The sequence below is a fragment of the Protopterus annectens genome, chromosome 9.part0, assembly GCF_019279795.1.
Source record: "Protopterus annectens isolate FY-2018-M chromosome 9.part0, PAN1.0, whole genome shotgun sequence".
NCBI classification, from domain to species: domain Eukaryota; kingdom Metazoa; phylum Chordata; order Ceratodontiformes; family Protopteridae; genus Protopterus; species Protopterus annectens.
In genome coordinates this window covers 306,303,109-306,324,311 of record NC_056743.1, presented here as the reverse complement: position 1 = coordinate 306,324,311, position 21,203 = coordinate 306,303,109, and the positions used below count along the sequence as shown (strand labels likewise).

Sequence of the window (21,203 nt, the reverse complement as noted above, 5' to 3'; positions counted from 1 at the left end):
TTTCTGGATCTCAGAAAAATGACGGTTCCTCCATGATTTCTTCAAAAGTTTAATTACTTGTACTATGAAGGATACCTTTTAAAGACTGCTACTTTGTCCACCTAGAGTTTTTGGAATTTGTTCATGACTAGCTCCTTCATGAAAGGACTACAAATAGAACTCTTACCCATGGTAAATCCATTGGGTGGATGCAAGCAATCTCTCATAACTTAATCTGTGAATACTGAACCTATTTTGTTATGGCTCAGTATCCCTTCTTTTATGTTGCCTTACTAGTTGTAAAACAGTTTTATCCTTTTCTAGTTGTAAAATAGTTTTATCTCATATCTTGACTAAATTGCCTGTGTTTCTCTCAGAATCTCCTTTGCTTCTTTCTCCTGTGATTGCTATTGCTATTGCTATATTTCACCCTCTTGTACAGTTTTCTTTTATTTCTCTGAGTGCATTTACCTTAACATTTGATACCTACTCATTTCAGAATCACAGAGGCATTTAATAACTTTTTGATTTACTGATTTGTTTCATGAAAAGGCTTGCTGCATGATGGCAACTTTTGTGTGTCCACAATATTCTTACACATTACCTTCCTGCTTGCTTGGTATAGCTTTTCTTAGGCATTTCATCCCATGTCAAAGTGTCTTCTGTCCAGAAACTCATATTTTAGTGGTTTGGTATTGCAGTTTAGTTGACAGTATGTGGCATTATGTGGTCGTCACTTGATTTCTGATTCTGTACTGCCTGTGATGAAATTTTCCCTTCCTTCCCAAATCTAAGGTTCCTCGTTCTCAGCAGTTTCTAGTAGTAGCTGTGGGAAGCATGGGAATCAGCACTGACCCTGTTTTAAGATGAGGCTGCATTTGTTTCATTTAAGAACTGGCATAAAATGATCCCAATCGACAGTACCTTCCTTCCTTCCCCTCCATCTGAAAGAGATTTCTTATTCCTTCTGCCTTTCTTCATCATGAGGGGTTTGTCTACAATCACTGTGGAGACTTTGCTGTTATTTCTAATTTACATTGTTATCCACAATGCCTGTCGTGTGCTTGTTTACTCATTCTGTCACTACTTTGATACCTTTTGCCTTATATACAGTTCATACTTTCTTGCTTTTTATTGTTATCTTCTCCATGAGTCCTAAAACTGTGTATCCCAATATGTTGCCATACATATCAAGGTGCTCTATCTCCAGTGTTTATGTTACTATCCACCATAACTAGGCCTCATTCTATCTCTGCCTCTACGTGAGGTTTTTCTTCTTCAGTCTAGGCATTATTAGTCATGACCATCAATTCTTCCTTTTTGTCCTGTGCATTTTTTGCAACACTCATGTTACTGCTAAGTTTTCCTTTTATTTACTTACCTTACAGTCTTTTTTTCAGTACAAGTGTCAGTAAATGCAATGTCAAGAAGCTATATATTTTTGCCCCGTCTGCAACACTGTTGCATGGAATCACTCTAGTGAAAGTCTTATTGCATACAAGTGGCTGTCTAATCCTCAGAGAACACAATGCTCTGTGTTCTGTGCCTCAGTTTTCAACTAAATGTCAAAACTCATGGCAGCATGTAGGCATATCTCATCTGTACTATGGACAGATAGCAGCATGCATATACTGTTGTCTGTCCAAAGTATAGGCAGCAACATAGATATTCTCTCTGTTCTTAGCCCAGAGCATCTACACATTAGTGACAATAGGGTCAGCCTCCTTTCTTGTACTCAAATTGGGGCAAACCTCAATGAAAAGAGGGCCCTAATTGTTCATTAGCAACTATAGAACTTGCTGATGACCCCACCAGTAGTGAGGTGTGTGTATTTGCATTTTATGTCCCTAACCTTCAGTGGCATAACTGCTTAGGTATGTGGCTTGCAACAGTTATGATGAATGGTTTTAGGTAACTCTTTACTATGTGATCTTAAAGTAGCTGTTATACTGTCTGATCTTGAGGTAAAAAGCACAATGGAGTGCTCCAGTGGAAAAAACAAACACAGTAAAAACCAATTCCACCTTAGTCCACACTACCTCACCAACTTGTTTAATTAAGACTTTCAGTGCTGGAGATAACAGACAAAATGTTTATTCTATGAAGAAGACCTATAAAATAAGATGTAAAAGCCAGTAAATACTTGATAATTCAATCTCCCATATGCAGTAGTCAAAGTGATAACCGCTTTCGTCCACGTAAATCCTGGACTTTATCAAACCTAGTGCTTCACCATTGTGACTGCTGAAATACCTTTACTCATTAAATCAGTCAATTAACTTAATTGATAATCACTCAATTAAAGTTGCAAAAACATTTTTTTAACCCCTGAATTACATATAAAAAATACACTTATAAAATATAACTGAAAATAAAAAAATTGTTAAAAACAATGTGTTGCATTACATCTGTAACAAGTACATGAATAAAACACTGACCAGTGAACTGTCATATCAGATATCGCTTTTCACATAAGTTTGAGGCTGCCTCTTTCAAAACTGGTACCAGGGAAACATATTCATTTATACCTGGTGAATAAGTAGAAAAAGGGAGTTGTTCATGTCTCCCTTTTTAAGCACACACTGAAATGTCCTGGGAGGGTTAAGTTTAAGTTTGGGATTTTAGAAATTGTTGCTAAGGATCCCCGGGGAAGGAGTTGGGGTAACAGGATTGGCAGCAGTGAAGTTAAATGGCAACTGAGGTTGGGAGCCACTTATTCACCAGGTATAAATGAATATGTTTCCCTGGTACCAGTTTTGAAAGAGGCAGCCTCAAAGTTATGTAAAAAGCGATAATATCTGATATGACAGTTCACTGGCCAGTGTTTTATTCATGTACTTTTTACAGGTGTAATGCAACAAGTGCATTTTTATATGTAATTCAGGGGTTAAAAAATGTGTTTGCAACTTTGAGTGATTACCAATTAAGTTAATTGACTGATTTAATGAGTAAAGGTATTTCAGCAGTCACAATGGTGAAGCACTAGGTTTGATAAAGTCCAGGATTTACGTGGACAAAAGCGGTTATCACTTTGACTACTGCATATGGGAGATTGGATTATCATGTATTTACTGGCTTTTACATCTTATTTTATTGGTCTTCTTGATGGAATAAACATTTTGTCTGTTATCTCCAGCATTGGAAGTCTTATTAAAACAAGTTGATGAGGCAGTGTGGACTACGGTGGAATTGATCTTCAGGTAACTAATATATGACCCAAACTTCAGGTAATTTTCATACTATCTAATTTTCAGGTAAATTCTATAGGATTAAGTCTTGCATTATTGAAAAGAAGAATGTGTTTAACCTCTTCATAAATTGATTCACATTTGACTATTGCCATGAACTAGCTTTATTCTTAGTATAGAGATTCCCATTTGATTTGCATCTATAAAGTCAATTTGGATTTTTATCAATTTAAAACATGTCCAATCTAGTATCTGGAATAAGGAACATGTCTACAAGCCTCTAGAAAGGTTAATGTAATCAAATGGGCAGCATTTCCGAAATAAATAGCACAACAGACAGCAAAACTATTTGATCTACTGGAGAGATTGTCTGTACTGTGTTTAGTCAGTTCTTTATTTTATTTTACATTTGCTTACTCAGGTAGTACACTCTCATTACAAGTATGTTATTTTCAATTAATGGATCACTTTGACATAACATATAATAAAATATACTGGACAGTTACTAAGGCCTTTCATCATGGCATCTTCACAGAGGTCACAGATAAAATGTAAGTGGTTATGTAAATCTATATTTTAGGCTTACATTTGGAAATGGTTTTCTTTTTGCAGACTATTTATATGGACAAGTCATTTACTGTAGACTGCAAACTTCATTCATTGAAGCCTGATCTCTCTACAACCACATTTGCCATCTTGCCCACTAAACTACTTTTCCAACCACCACTATTATCTTCATGTTGTAAAGTTTTACTCTTCCAAAAAGGAGGAGGAAAATTCAACAGGATTGTTATGAAGATGCTGCTGTCAGTGCCAGTATGAAGCACCAGAAAGCTACCAGTTATTTCACATTAGAATCAGGGGTGCAGAGTCAATGAATTAAATGTTGTACTCTCAAAGCTATGCCTCCATCCATATGGCATTTATGAAATGTGTACATCACTCAAGCTGTTGCCCCCGCCCAGCACTTAACGTGTGTAGCATTCTCAGCAGCTCAGTCAAAAACTATTAGAAGTACTGTTTGTAGAATCATGATCCTCTCTCTAAGTAAGGTATAAACATGTTGGCAAAGGCATCCACTTAGATTGTTATAGACATAATATGGCCTGATAAGGCCCTGGTATTTCTGCCAGTGGTCAGAAAAAATATATATACTCTATAGAGTACAAAGAGTATGCCTGGCTACACCCTTGATTAGAATATCTCTTGGGCTTAATGAAAATATCTGGTAGTTAGTGCAGAGGATTAAGGGCATTAATCTCTTAATGAGTCAAGGGCACACTTTTGCTTCCTTGCATTTATATCTGCCTACTGTGTGACTCTGAGCAAGTCACTTGACCAAACAGTGCTTCCAGGTTTCCCTGAAAGGGGACACTTATGTTCAGTGGGCTAGCCCGGTTGACAATTGTATAGAAATATCGAGCACTTTCTTGTTGGTAACCTCTTAATTGTATATTAAAATGAATTGCAGTAAGCAATGCCCACTGACTAATAAAAACAACAAATATACCCAAAATGGATGCAGTAATCCACTTTCAAACTAAAGATCCATTTTATTAAATTCAAATTCTCACCTCAATTGAGCACTTTCTTATAAGGAGACTTCATCAAAACTGAGTTCAGATCCAAAGTTGTTATATGTTGTGTTGTGACTTTCGGCTTTTCCCGGTTAGGGATCACCACAGCGGAACTCCGGTCCGCTAATGATTGGCAGTTGATTTTTACGTACTGAGTTGCCAGCCCTGACGCACAACCTTCAATGAAGGTATGCCCATTCATGCATGTCTCCATGCAGACGCTCTAACTGAGAGTCGAACCAGACAGCGTCTTACTGTGAGGCGACAACGCTACCACAGCACCACCACCGTAATACAAATATAGTCTGTATGCTTAAAAAGACAGGTAAAACAGCATAATAGCCTGTGACAATCCCTAAAACTTACCAAGTATTAATCTTTTTTATATTTAAAGTCTTAAGACCTGCGTACTTATTTGCATATAGACTTAATTACCTTTTCAGTTTAAGAATAGATTATAAAATCACCACCCCTTTGACCCTCATTTATATATTCTAAAACACAGAAAAAAAACTTCTTAAAAAAAATATAAATCTGTGAGTTTTTAAATGGCGCATTATTACCAGTTTTAGTTTTAACTGTGTATAAATTGTAACTGCTGTAATGACCTTTTCTTTTTCTTAATCACAAGAAAACAAATGCAGGAGACAAAACTACACAGTAAACCACCAGTGGGGTAAGGTAATCATATTTGCTCTGTTTTACTATAGTTCTGTCATATTGCTCCAGATTAATTACTGGACATTCGTAGATATATGTATTCCTCTTAAAAAATACACATTTATTTCACATATATCATGTCATGTTCTCTGTACTGCTACTTTCTGATCCATTACTACTGTTAGTATTTTCAACCTAGCATAGGTTCATAGGGTGGTACTAGGCTATCAGCCCTACGGCCTACATAAGCCTAGCCATAACAATTCCCTGGCTATTTCTTCCCACAGTATTTACTTCCCTAGACCCCTGTCTAGCAGGCCGAATGACGTGATCCCCGGGGGTGGGTGGGGATTTCCTATCTCCCATCCAATCATCAAGGTTCCTTTTGAAGAGGGCCAAAGAGGCGCTCTGCTTGACATGTATGGGCAGTCTATTCCAGAGTCTGGGGAGTTTCTGGGTCTGGAACCTATCCCTCTAGCATGTTTTGTTCATTGTGATGACAAGGTTTAGATCCCTGGAGCATGTGTCTCTGAGGGATTGGGATTTCTTTAAGTGTAGCATGTCCAACAGCTCTGGGTTTGACATGGCCTTGTACGTTAAGCAGAGATTGCCTCTGAGTAGACGATATGTGACAGAGTATAAGTGGAATCTTTTTAGACGGTCAGCATAGGGCATCTGCTTTAGGCCTGTGATTCTTTTAGTGAGGTGTTTCTGTGGCCTTTCCAGTTGTTGCAGATGTCTTGAGAGGTACATACCAAACAGGGTGCTGTATTCTATAACGGGTCTAATGAGGGATGAGTACAGTGGGACGATGACCTCCTTTTTCTTGATGAAAAGCCCTTAGCGATGAGGTGTGCCACATAGAAGGATTTCCTGACTGTTGTGGTGATGTGGTTATCGAAGGTGAGACAATTGTCCACCTGTGTCCCTAAGTCTGTTATCAAACTTTCGGTATTTAGTGCACTGCCACCTATGTGGTAATTCACAGGTACATGTTTTTTCCCAAATGGGATAACTATACATTTTTTGGCATTGAGCTTGAGCCCATGGCTCTGGCACCAAGCATCTGTTTCTGTAAGGCCCTTTTGTAGAATATCCACATGATTTGGTGATTCAATAATGGCTCCCAGTTTGCAGTCATCTGCAAACTTTGTTAGCCAGAGTCCCTTAGTGTTGGCCTGTACTTCAGAGAAGTAGATGCCAAACAAGAGCGTTTTAGAGCATTTAGAGCATTTTAGATTATGTCTTGCTTTGCCAATAAACGTTTTTACAGGTAGTTTATTAGCCAGGTATAGGTAACTGGAAAAAACAAAGTATAATCTATGGTGGTATTTGAATCTACACTTTTTTGGATGCTGCATTCTCTATTACTGTTTCTATTAGAAAATAAAATGGGTTTCCATTTATCATCTCTGGGATCCCTAAACTAATATGCATACCACAAACTGTAGCCCTACCCCTGTTCCTAACCATGGCCCTAACAATTGGTGGACTAAACACCATTTCCCTAATAGCACAACTATGCAGACTTTTTTTTTTATTTAACTAATCAGAAAAATAAATTGTTTTTCTTTTTCGGTCAGTTTATTGATTTGAAGAAATAGTGTTTCAATGAAAGGTAAGTTTCTAATTTGTGTGTACAACCAATATTAATATACTCAACATACTCCTACATATATATGTATATATAAATAGATACAGATATAGATATACACACAAATATGTATGTGTATAGGTGCCCTAGATATATAGATTTTTATTAAGCTTACAGCCAGAGAAGAATGACTGAGAAGCTCAGCCATATCACCCAATACTGTGGGAGAATGACAATGTTCGCTTTAAATAGATTTTTTATGCATATCCCTGGCGACAATTAGGAATCACCCATGCAGTTATCTAGACTGGTTTTAAAAGGTGCTAAGAAAGGACACTGCTTGATGGGTAAGGGCATTCTGTCCCCGAAATGAGGTACTCGTTGGCTCAGGTATCTGTCAAGGCTTTTGGTTTTGCTGATATGATAGTATAGATTTAGGTCTAAAGAGCTAGGGTTTGCTTTATCAGTGGTTGTATTTAGGTGAAGACGTTCAAAGTGTGCTGTGTCAGTCACAGCATGGAAGGTTAACCAGACATCACTCCTCATGACTCTGTATGAGGCTGAGTAGAGGGAAAAGGCTTTTACCCCTGTACCAACTTACTCATGTATGCTAACCCTAATCCTAGCTTGTATAACTAAAAACTCTTTCCCTAACAGTACCAGTACAAAAAGACAAAAGGATAAGGAATGCACACAGCGTAAAACTTGCACAACACTGACTGTCCACTTACCTAACCCTTACTCTAAACCTAACATGTGAACTGTCATATATTCACAACATCTGCTATAACAGTCTTGCACATTTTGACAACAATCACTCTTTCGTTCAAACTTTTATTTTTCTGCACACTTCTGCTTACCTACACTATATAAAATTAAATTCAACCACATGTGATTCACTCAAATGAGCATTCTGAGCATTCCTACATGCATTTTTTTGCACCCACAGTTGTGCATTTATATATATATATATATATATATATATATATATATATATATAAAAAACAACACCACTGAAGTCCAAGGACTACAAGAAACTGATAAGAAAGGCAAAAAAAAAAAAAAAAGAGAGACTTAAACCGAAGATAGGATTGCAGAGCCAAAGATATGAGACCTGATGGTTTTAGCTCTTTCATTCTTTTTAATTTAAAACTCCTTCTGGAAACGATCCAAAGTATTGGAACAATGAATGAATACACAACCTCCACTTACCAATTTATGGAAACAGTTCAAAAAAACTCTATGTCCACTATCCAATGGGAATGTATATACAAAATAGGTGTAACTTAGCTCTTAAATTAATGGGTATATAACCGCCAAAAGGGTTAGGCATGTGTAGGCAATAGTAACCTGTGGGGTCTGAGAGGTGGCTGGAAGGGTTGACCAATGAGAAAGGGGACTATGACTGTAAAGGTTTTGGAGAAAAGGAGCCCAACATAGGTAGGGGAGCATATGGTTGGACAGGGACCTGGCGAACTTTGGGGGTGTTACCTATACCATTTGAGCATATGTATGTACACACACACACACACACACACACACACACACACATATATATATATATATTTTTTAATCACTATGTGTATATACATATATAAATATATTTTTTAATCACTATGCACATGTATATGTGTGTGTAGATATATATATATATATATATATATATATATATATATATAAGCCCAGGGACACTGCGGCTGTGTTAGCTCGTGACACAGAAATGCTTAATTTGTCTTATTTTTCTGGCAAAAAACCAAGAAAATAATTTTCCAGTCATTTAAATGAATTTGCTGTTACTTACAGTCGAAAGAAACTTCTGGAAATCAAGTATTTGATTGCGCTGCTGTTCTTGCTGAATTCCCTGCTTGCCACAGAGCATCTGGGGCCTGCAACATTCACAGAACTGCTGGAACTTAGCATCCTAACCATATAAGCTTCAAAGTACCTAAATCAGGAAATGGAAGGTTCTTAAACAATCAGGATGAGATGCAGCAGAATCAGGAAAACAGACTGTAGAGCTGGAATTGCTGCCAGATTGAAAACAAACCTTCACAGGCCTGCACTTCCCTCAATTCTGTTAGCAAATGTATGCTCATTAGACAAGATGGACTTTCTCAGGCTTGACCTCACCACCACAAACAAGGTAAGAAATTCCCGTCTTTTAATCTTCTCAAAAACTTGATTAAATAACAGGTTTAGTGACAGTGCTGTAAGCCTTGATTATTTCACTTGTTCAGAGCTGATAGGAACCTACCTCTGTGTGGAAAAGCTAAGGGAGGTGGAGTGAACATTTTTGTGAATGACAGCTGGTGCAAAAACTGCAACATTGTGATTGAACAGTGCTCTGTAAATGTGGAATTTCTGATACTGAAATGCAGACCCTTTTATGAGCCCAGAGAACTAAATGGTGTCTGCAGCAGCTGTATATATACCACCGAGTGCTAACATCACTGAAGCACTAAATATACTGCACAATACTATATGTGAGCTGCAATACAAGAATTCTGACTGTGCATTTATGATAGATGGTGACTTCAACAAGGCAGATCTCAGGGAAGTGCTACCCAATTACTACCAAATTGTGTATTTTCCCACAAGGGGAGCAAATACTCTGGACGAGGCTTACACTATCATAAAAAGGGCACACAGAACTGTATGGTAACCAAACCTGGGCTGCTCTGATCACATCTGTATAAAACTAATATCAGCTTACAAACCCTCTCTTGATCAGAGATAAGACCACTCAGAAACAAATTGGGGTCTGGCATGAAGGAGCCAAGGAAAGTCTTAGGGACTGCTTTGATACCACAAACTGGGATGTCTTCAGGGAGGCAGCCACAGTGAATAATCTGGTGAATATAGATGAATTTACTGAGACAACTATGGCTTACATATCCAAATGCATGGAGGATGTAGCAAACACAAAAAATATTAAAGTAAGACCCGACCAAAAACCATGGTTAACCAACAAGGTGTTCGAGCTGCTGAGGGCAAGAAACATTGCTTTCAGGGCAAAGGATAAGACAGGTCTTAGTGTAGCAAGGGCTAATCCAAAATAAACGGTATCAAAGAGGCTAAGCGGGAGTAGGAAAGGCAATATAAGGATGCTTTGAGGATGCAAAATACTCAAGAAGTCTGTGGCCTGGTATTCAACAGCTAACTGATTACAAGAAAAAGTCAGCTCTGTTTAATGATAGCACTGAATTAATGGACAGTCTAAACGCATCTTATGGCAGGTTTGAAGAGAAAAACAACTTGGAGGCTGTAAAGCTTCTCAGTGACCAAAAGGAAGCAGTACTCAACTTCAATGCTGTGGATGTAAGGAACCAACTGAGGAAGTGAACCCCAGGAAGGATGCCAGCCTGGATAATGTTCTGGGGAAAGTATTTAAAGGTTGTGCATAGTCCTGATAGATATCTTCAATACCTCACTTGTTCAGGAAAAAGTAACAACATGCTTCAAAGTTACCAACATAATCCCTCTGCCTAAAAAAGCCAACCCCACCTATCTAAATGATTACTGGACAGTGGCCCTTACATCAAATGTTATGAAATGCTATGAAAGACTGGTAAAAAGGCATTTGACTACAGTACTACCTTAATCCTTTGACCCGCTGTGCCCCCCACACCCCTCTAACTATATATACTAACTCCAGGATCACAATACAGTGGGGAAAAGGGCATATACATTTTACTTGCTGTACAGTACTCTACATGCTGCCACTACTGCTGGGAACACACAAAACATCCGCCATATTACTTTAGATACTTCCCATAAAAATGTAGAGAGACATACCCAGATTTAGAAACACTACAACACTACTTTCTATATGACTATTGGTATTCTGACAGTCAGCATTTTAAGTTACAGTAATTATTTTTATCACAAGCAAGTCACAGGTGAAGGGAAACCCACATAATGTCTATGGCTTAAAGTTTAATGAAATGAGATTCAGTCAAATGAGTTTTCAGTATTTTGAAAATTAGGTATTTTGGTCTCGGCCAAATGAAATTCTGTCAAATGAGTTTTCTGTTATGTGAAGTAAACCCCATATATATATATATATATATATATGTGTGTGTGTGTGTGTGTGTGTATACATACACACACATATGCTCATATATATTGTGTATTTTTCACATAGAATGGATTGTTCAACTGCACTACAAATGTACCAGGTAGAGGCATTTTCTTTATTTAGTTCTGAAACATTATTACCGCTAGTGGACTGTGATTAACCTAGTACTCACTTTCATGTCAGTTTCTCACTAACATTTATCAAGTTTAACTACTGTTATAATCTGTTAGCTTGGGCTACTGGCAATGCTGGCATCCAACCCATTCATTACTAACGTATAAACTAACGTTTAATGTCAGTCAGTTGCTGTGTATGCTTTACACCCTGGTGTCTTCTCCAATAGCAAGATTAGATGACTGTGCTGTCAATCACGTGTGTGTGTGTGTGTGTGTGTGTGTGTGTGTGTGTGTGTGTGTGTGTGTGTGTGTGTGTGTGTGTGTGTGTGTGTGTGTGGGGAGGGGGGTTACATGAGATCAACAAACTATCAAAGTAAATATAGAGTCATTCTCTTTGAAAGTATATAGACATGTTATTCTACTCTTAATGTCAGTTTCAGCAGCTTAATAACTACAGATTAATAATAAATAGGCATGAACTTCAAAATGTAGTGCGTCAAGAAAGAAGTCTTACGATGACTAATTTATTCATAATGTATAGGCATACTGTATAGGCATATATGAGTTTTTGTATATGGCAATTTTTAAAATGTATAGTTACCATAGTTATTTATCATTTTGCAGCTGACAGTGTTAAATTCTGTTGCAAATTCTGAAGGTAAAATAAGAAATCGACACAGAATGTATCTTAATTTGTTTGCTGATAGTAAATGAATTCTTTATACTATAACTGAATTTAAGTCTCCTTTATTTTCATTCAAAACTGCACATTCCATGACAGAGTTGTCAATACCTCATATTGAGATATATACATTTTTTTAAACGAATGCCTGGAGAAAAAAGTTAACAAAATAAACCTATAACTGAAGAAAAACATGTACATCAGGTTTATTATGGCTCCCTTAGATGCATTTTTAAGGTAGAAAATGTCACTTTATAAGATGTTTAGAATGGTAATAGCCCAAGTACCTCATACAAAATGAGTAGTGGTGGCAGCTAGCATCTCATATTCATTACAGGGGACCACAACAATAAAGATGTCACGGCAGTGTTACAATTAAGGGTATTTGATTTCTGTGAATACAGGATGCACCTAGGATGTGAAGTACAAACTACTGCAAATAGACATTCTAAAACTACAGGCAGGCCATGGGAGTTATATAGAAATACTGCGAGAACTAATGGTCTCTAAATAACATGAGATGTGTGAGCAAATCAGATTCTGTCAGAACTAACAGATTGCAACAAAACAATTACAGCACGCATACAATCTTGAGCAATCCAGAGACAGATTCTCTTCTAACTAATGCAGTCAATGAGCAGCAACACTCCAGTCAGGTTCTAATACTGCATTTTATGGTAGCAGGTGGGAGTGATTTAATACTAAAGATTTGTATGTTCAAAAATGTCTATGGCAATATCAGCCGAAGAAGCTGGTTTACAGCCCAGTATCTCACAAGGTTTAGAGGTACGGTAATATAAAATGTCAGAAGAAAATATGTCTACAATGTGCACAATGAATCTACTTGCTTTACTATTCCTAAACATAAATCTGTCTCAGTAGAGAGATTCTGGCATTGCCCTTCAGTGTTCTGAGCGACAAGTTTCTGTGTTTTGGATGAATATGAGGTGCTTTTTCTAGATGCTATGGAATAAGACATTCCACGTGAATTGCCACTGATAGCAAGTGGCAAATCAGAGAGAAGCAAAGGGTATAACTAACCACACAGGCCTACTGCCTGTTGTAGGAGAAAATGTATGGGCCCTACTTACTGTACCCAAGTCTCCTAATGGAAAACAGAAGGTTTGCCAGATATTTGCCAAATAAGCTATACAGTAGAAGGGCAGCAAGGAGACAAACTGTGGGCATCCACATAAATGCAATGTACATGGCTTGGCATCACTGCATATGGTTTCTTATTTTATATTTATATACAACATCACAAATGGCTACTAAGTGATGTCCTTAACATGTGGCTAGGTAAAAAGTCCTCAAGAAAAAGACTTTTACCTTGGAGATTGTTGGACCACATCCTGATAAATTATATAAGGTTTTAATCAAACATATGAGAGTACAATGGCTTTAGCATGAGCAGCCAGAGAGAGACACAGGTTATTGGTAAATGTAGTTCCCTCCTTGTGAAAATTTGAATGTGCTCTAAAATGGGAAAAATGGGCACTTATTGAAATTCTGAATGGTGAAATTGTGATTTTCAAAAAGATGAACTGAAAATGTCAATATGAGGGAATGCATTCCAAGTCTGAGACAAATTGCTTCCAAGTTTTTCCCTCAGTTGTGAAGTACAGAAATCTCACAATTAGTAAATTTAAGCCTCAAAGATATTTAGGGATTTCAAGATACATTAATGACTTTCAGCAATTACTGTTTGTTTTGTTTGACTTGATATTTCTTTTTCAAAGTGTCAGCGCATGTATAGGGTTTTCCACTTATGACAAATAGTCTGGAAAAGTTTGTAAATTTGATGTAAACAGCACATTTACCAATTTGAAGAAATAAAAGGTTATGTCTGATTGCATGCATATAGTGGCAGACTGAAATGCCCTCTATCTTAAACGTTTGTAAGAATACATACAAGGTACTTGCATGAAATCTCTAAAATTTATAAAGAAGGATACAAACAATATTACTGTAGTTATGTTATACCAGTTAAGACTAAATTCATGTGTTTTCACAGATATTAAGTAAAGGAAATAGTTTCAGGAAAAATAATTGTGTTAGACCAAGACACACACACACACACACACACACACACACACACACACACACACACACACACACACACACACACACACACACACACACACACACACACACACACACACTCTGTAAAGGAGATTACAGGTACAATAAGTGCTATGTAACAGTTTATTTTACACTACTGATGGCACTGGCAGTTATTTGCATGTGGCTGTTGCTGCAGTTTTATTCAGCAGTACTCCATGTTAAAAGCCTATGTATTACCACAATACATTTGTCAGAATTTGTAACTGCTTAGTTTCAGTTTTTAGTAATGACTGGATATTTTCACAACAATGACCATTTGGGAGCGGGAGTTTGAGCACTTGCGTATTGAAACAAGTGGTAAGTGTATCATAAGCATATAGCATGCAAGCGCTTGTAGTAGATCCAAAAAAAGAACATTGAGAAAAGAAACAGCAAGTAAATCTGACCACATAGCATAATTTATTTATTAATGCATGACCTACAAAGACAGGTAGTGGAGGGGAAGACTAAAGGCTAGGGAACACATGTTCAGAAGTCTGCGTTGAAACAACAAATATATGACTATGTTTAAATAAAAAGCACTACATGAGATTAAGAAACACTGTCTCTTTAGGAGGGCAGCCTTAGATAAAACATTGAAGAATGAATGTATGCTGTTTATTGTAGAATTTTAGCTACAATACATGCATGAGTACTATTTATAATTGTGGCAGTGCTGTTACGCAGTTTCCAGAGATTATTACGTACTTCCATTTAAAATAAAACTAACTTTTGATATCTCTGGATTTCCTATTTATGCCAAAGCAAAGAGTTCTATTAAGAAATCATGGCAAATTTTGTTACAAGTGAGACTGCAAATGCATATTTGTCTGAAATATGCGTTTAATATGGAGTATGTATCCCTAGATTCCAGTCTGGGCAGCTGCATCCCCATTTCAGAGAGAAATAGCAAAGGCTAATTCTTTTTCATCATTTCTTTTCTTTAGCAGATTCTGAAAAGAAGGCAGCTTGATACATAACCTAAAACATACCATCGATTGCATGCCACCTCATGAGATCAGGAAATTTCACTGCAAAAATCTACAGACACAAACACACCCACACGCACAGATGCACCTTTCCAAACAGTACACAAAAATATACAGACATAGATACAAATATACTGTATTGGTACTGTAGCATACACCACTTCATAACTTAGCATTTTTACAATGTGTGGTGACTGGGACTTAATCCATTTTAATGTTAGCAATGGTCTTATTTATTAGCAAGTGTGTTCAACAAACCTTGAGAATCAAGAGATAGAAGCACATTGGTGAGTTATCCACCAAGGTCAGATAAGTAGTAAACTTACATCTGTCTGTATAATACTCCACGCATTAGTCAGTCCAATGTTGCCTTCTGCTCCATATAAGAAAAGACCTTTCTTTAGATCACGCTGGGCATATGTGTCAATCTGCAAATAAAAAAAGATGTATGGTTTTATAGAATATGTCTGAACAAAGCATTAAATGCTGTCTTATACTTTATACATTGAAGCAAAACAGCAGAGGTTGAAGAAACAAAAGACTACCAGAAATTGATATAAGAATTTGTGTACTCTAGAATATATTTTTTAAATTAACTGATACATTTATGCTCACTTACAGTGAAAGAGGTTCAGTTTCTATCTGCTCTGCTACACACCTAGAGTCAGAGAATGAGCCCTGGCATTGTGTGTATGTGTGTGTATACTCACCTTTGTGTGAAATTACCAACCCTGGTACACATTATGTCTCTCTAAAAGAAGTTTCAAACTATTTACATTTCCACGCTATATGCCATTGCACCCCATCCCTACCACTGTTAAGATGTACAGGCTTTATAATAAGAAGAGGAATTCAGTACAAGACAAGCTCTGCATCCATCTTGAAGGTGGTTGAAAAATCACTAGAGACATACCTAAAGAAAATATGCCAATTGGCCAGCTATTTGAAGCAGACAGAGAAAAGCTGGAATTACATGCGGTATCTCACCAACTGGATATCGGGTCTCATTTCCTCTCTTTTCTTTAATGTGAGTTATTATTACCTGACAAGCCTCCTCCTTCTTGTTTACCTGCCAAGCCCCTCCCTCCTTGTTCTTTCCTATATGACTGGTGAGTGATAATACTTTACTATTGATTTATTTGTATGTGTTTGTGTTTTTGTTTATCAGTTTAGATAAGTTTGTTTATTACAGTCACTGACTGGAAATGTCCATAGGGGACATTCTTTGGAAGTAGCCTGCTGAAATAAGAAAAACACTAAGAAAGTCATTTAAAATATACAAAGAAAATGTATGCATGCATTTATCATAGTTAACTACAGATGTATATGTATATGAATACAGAAAATTGATTCTCTAATGAATACAAGTCAAAGGATTATTGAACTAAATGCCAGTGACCTCTACATGAAAAAGTATATTGAAGTTTTTTAGACACTGATGAAATTTGAAACTGAAAGTTCTGGTATTACAGTATAACAAGTTACTCCACATTGACAAACCTTATGTTTATTAGGATACATTTTTAATGCACATCTGGACTGATCAATTCAGATGTACTCTACAGAAGGCATGAGCTTATTAAGTATTTATAAACATATTTATAATACAATGCATCACTAAATCTGTTTGATTTAAGAATACAAATTATCTTTCAATTATAGATCTGAAGTCAAACAGTTATGCCTCTAAGACAGTGCACTTTTAACAAAAGCCATTTCAAGTTATGAAGGGATGTACAGTGGAAGATTCGGCAATGCTTATCAGGATTTACTGTCTTACGTAGGTCTGTGTAAATATTTGTTGAGTATAGAACTCAGAAATCAGATACATACTTCTGGTAGAGTGACTGAACTGGGTAGCAGAAATTATTTAATTCTGTAGATGTGATAAGACTTTTGATTTCTTTTAGTAAGAAGAGAATATGTATACATGTGAAAGCACAGCTGCCTGTCTCTTATTATACTAATATATTTAGTGGATCTAACTTCTGAATGATAATTTCACATCCATCCATTATAAAATAGCCTGGTATATCCTCAAGTGCATAGTCCTTAACCACTAAGTAGCACAGTCTTTGACCAGACAACACCAGTTGTAATCCATCGGATCAAAGCCATGTTTGTGCAAAATTATTATATGTGGAAATTAAGAGTTCATCAAAGACACTGAATTTTCTGCAAGCACGAGGGTGAACCCTCTATAGTTTGGACAAGTCTATTATTTCCATAGCATCTAACTATCTCATTAATGAAAAGGTGCAAATACTGTAGAAGAAAATTTGTATTCTTCCATGTAAAATTCATATTTGATTTTAATAAGCTAGTAAACCACTTACGGCCATGGAGGGGCAGGATGTAGCTTTTTGGTGTCCAAAAGCAGATATTTAACAGTATCAAATAATTTAAATTCACTCAGAAGCAGCAACCTCAATATCTCACACAGGTTTATTTGGTAATGAATGAACTTGACAGCATCTAGCAAGGAAGTACTCCATGCTGTGAGTGGGAATGATATTATTGTTAGACAAATAAAGGAGATATAAATCTTGACATTTCTTAAGCATTTAAAAAGTGAAAAACACTCTAAATGGCAGTAGTTCCTTACAGCAGTAGACCTAATTATCTGTGTGAAAAGATTCATAAAGTGTTTTTTTCACAGATTAAAGGCACAAGTCCTTTTTTGAAGCAGTGATAATGTGTATACAATGAAGCTTTCATTAATTTTATATTTGGCTTTTTTTGTCCCCCCCCCCCTAATTGCTGCTATCTTTTATTCCCATCTGAATATGTCGGAACAAGGGAAACATGGTTGATATAGTAGCTGGTCAGATTATTTTTTTCCTTTCAGAAGAAAATGATAACTAAACTGAATATTTGTTAATATTCTGTGCAACACCCATAATGCTCCTATGAGTGTGACCACTGAGAATCTGGAAATCCTTCTGAAATTATGCTGTAGATCACATGTTGGAGGCCTCACTCCCTCTATCCACATACTCCAAGCTAATAGTGCCTGTGACTGAATAGAAAACAATACTCTTACTCCAAGCAGTAGGAACTGCTATTATTGTCTATTTATTTCCCACCCCTATTCCAGAAATCTTTCGAAATCCGGACAAAAATTTGTCTTCAAGTACTGACCAAGACATCAGGTTTTGAGACATTTTGTCCTCTCCTTTTGGTATAATTGTGTGAAGTGAAAAGCTTGAACATCGTTAATGGGAAGACATTTGAAGAATGGCTTGAATGTTGCTTGACATGACATTTAAGTGAATGTCAGAACAGTACATCAAAGTGGACATCAGTTTTATAATTTTTATAAATGAGGAAATGGAACAAGAGGTAGGTATATGATTTTGGCTACTAAAATGTCTCTAGGGCTGAAGAATTTTGGTATTATTCACATTTTATTGCAGTCGAATTACATGATTGTTCCTACCGTGTATGAATAATAATAATTACAACAAATACTTCTTGCCATTTTTTTGTGTGTAAGTTCAAAATTTCATTAAACATATTATTATTTAAAGGTCATGATTTTTTACAGGTTTGGAAGAAAAAAATGAATTTTTAATGCTCTTAAGGTTCTATTCACCATTAGCGGTCTATAATTTTAGCAGAAATATTTAATTTAATGACCAGCTATTTGGTCCATTGCCATGTATATGTTTCATTCACTGAATGTTGACAAACTGGGATTTATTTTTGCAGCTTTATAGCCTAGTTAAATCATACTAGGGTGATAGATTTTGATGCAGAACTACAATTGTCTAAAATTTCCACTTCCTGTGATTCACTGTTTTCTCTTCCTGTAATGTGAGATACACTCAGGGAGATAATTAAATCACACGCACGCACGCACACACAGACACACACACGCACACAGTGTTACAATTGTCTTACCGACTAAATGAGTAAGTAAGTAGGAAAATAAATAGTTAAAATGAATCAAGAAAAGGTTCATAGCCACACCATTTTTAAATGCACACTTCACTGCAGGTTTAACATATTTAATATCAGGCTGTAACAATGTACAACAGTAATATTACTTAATGGAAAGTCAATATATTAGGAAAAATTCAGAAAATACATTATTGGGAATAGTCTTTTTTCATCTACATGATTTATAAACATAACATATTTTTGTTTATTAATATTCAAGTTTTACAAATATTTCACCTTTCAAAACATATGCATACAGTTTTGTTACTTGATGGTACATAACTTTAATCTTAGAACTGTTAAGCTTTCATATAAATCTCTCTCTGTCTATATATATATATATATATATATATATATATATATATATATATATATATATATACACACACACACACATAGAGAGAGAGAAATAACTAAGTGATTAGACTTCCAAATGCAGTGTTGCTGGACATGTTTGTGAAACAGTTTTTATAACTGTGTGGATTCCCTTTGAAATACTGAATACCCTGTGTCAATTATCTTTCCTAGAAAATGTTAGAAACTTACAGAATTGTATTGTGACCCTAGAAAAGGTCAAAGAAACACCATGACAACTGTTTAGTAAATTCTCAAAAAAATGTTTCACTTCTGAATTTTTGATGGTTGAAATTGTTATAGTAGCCTATACAATGGCACAAAAGAGCGTTTGTATTGCTTGAAATACTAAATCATCTACAGCACTTATGCTCTTTTGACTCTAACTCTCTATAACTTTTCTGATCAGCAAGTCACAGTCTGAGAGGTATGCTGGAAGGTAGCAATACTTCTTTATCTATTTCAGTTTATGGAGATTTCCTTGATAACTGAAGGTGGTAATCACACTTGTAATTATAGGTCTGAAAATCAAGATTAAAATAAAAAAGCCCAAAGGATCACCTACACTGTGCATGCTCAGTATCCCTTCCCAAAGCATTATATTTTATAATGCCAGAGAAAACATCTGCACTTCTCAGGTGAGTAAATGAGCCCACAGTATACAAGTAAATATAACTTTGTTTCTCCAGTACGAGTACTTTACAGTGGACGTCTGGCATAAAACATAATAATTACAGTACTTCTGGTGTTAGGTTTGGGCAGTCCCACATTTGAGCCCACCGGCTGACTAATATGTTGTTCCAAAGGTATAGATGATGCAATTTAATACTCATGCCATTTATTTTTTTGGTGTTTGATAGTTTGTTCATTCTTTGTTATCTCCATAAAGTTAATTCCCTTCATGCAGTGATTCTACACCCCATAGCTGAACGTATTACTTATATATCAAGTCACTTGGCTTCCGATTTCAAGTTTATAGACTTACTGAGCCTGTGGAATTCTTTACCCTTAGGTATCCATTGTTATAATAACAGCATTGACTGGAAGAAAAGTGAATCATTATTTTTCCTTTCCTTTTAGATAGTTTGACCTCAGAAACAGAAAATGGGAGTGTGGGAACAGTGATCAGATGTGGGGAGAGAATATAGGTGACAGAGTTTCCTGATGGAAATAGTTTAAAATGTGATGTACTTTATTTTTATTATGGGAGATACCTATTATGATGGAACAATGAGGTCAGGAAATTAGACTACAGGGAAATTGGGTGGGTAATTCCAAAACAATTTCATTACTCTGTAACTCTCTCTAGGGTTGCATCAGTCTTATATTTCCACAGGTAACATTGGTTTCTCACAGACCCTCAATAATCCATTCAGACGACTCAGTCAAAAATGCCCATTTACCTGCTTACTAGTAAAAGATCCCTCCTATTCTTCTAATGCACTTCACATCAGTTTTCATCAGCTACTCCACATACTAATTAAATGGTTCAACAAAATATGCCCCTTAAGCTTGTATATTCATTAATAATCCTTGAACTCTGTCACTATCATTAGCAAATAATGAACTGGCTTTCTGTTTTTTGTATTAAAAAAGAGATTACAACAATCCTTAGACATATGTATAATTTGTCATATGACAACCACAAATCCTAAAGACACATCTACCAGTCTGCATCCCACAACATCATAGCAGACAAATTTAGCACCTATACTTCTGTTTAATCTGCCAGAATGCAGTATTTTTACTACTTGAAATACATATCTTTCCATCATTCATGTATCAGCTATTGTGCATTTACCCCACTGAAGTGTAGACATGTTTGTTCTGCTACCTCAGTCACCTGCATTAGATTCTTCCACTCAAAAGATACCTGTTCCCCTTAACTCATAAAAAAATCATAAAACAGATTTAAGCCATCTCAATCATTTTAACTTTAAA

General features: G+C 36.2%; 1 protein-coding gene across 1 annotated transcript in view; it reads right to left on the bottom strand.

Annotated features, from left to right (window-relative positions):
* Positions 1–21,203, bottom strand: part of TSPAN4 (tetraspanin 4) — a 1,260,229-nt gene that overhangs the window by 204,108 nt on the left and 1,034,918 nt on the right. Inside the window, exon 4 of the mRNA XM_044082887.1 lies at positions 15,293–15,394. Coding sequence (XP_043938822.1) covers positions 15,293–15,394 — 102 coding nt within the window. The remainder of the gene's footprint in view (positions 1–15,292; positions 15,395–21,203) is intronic.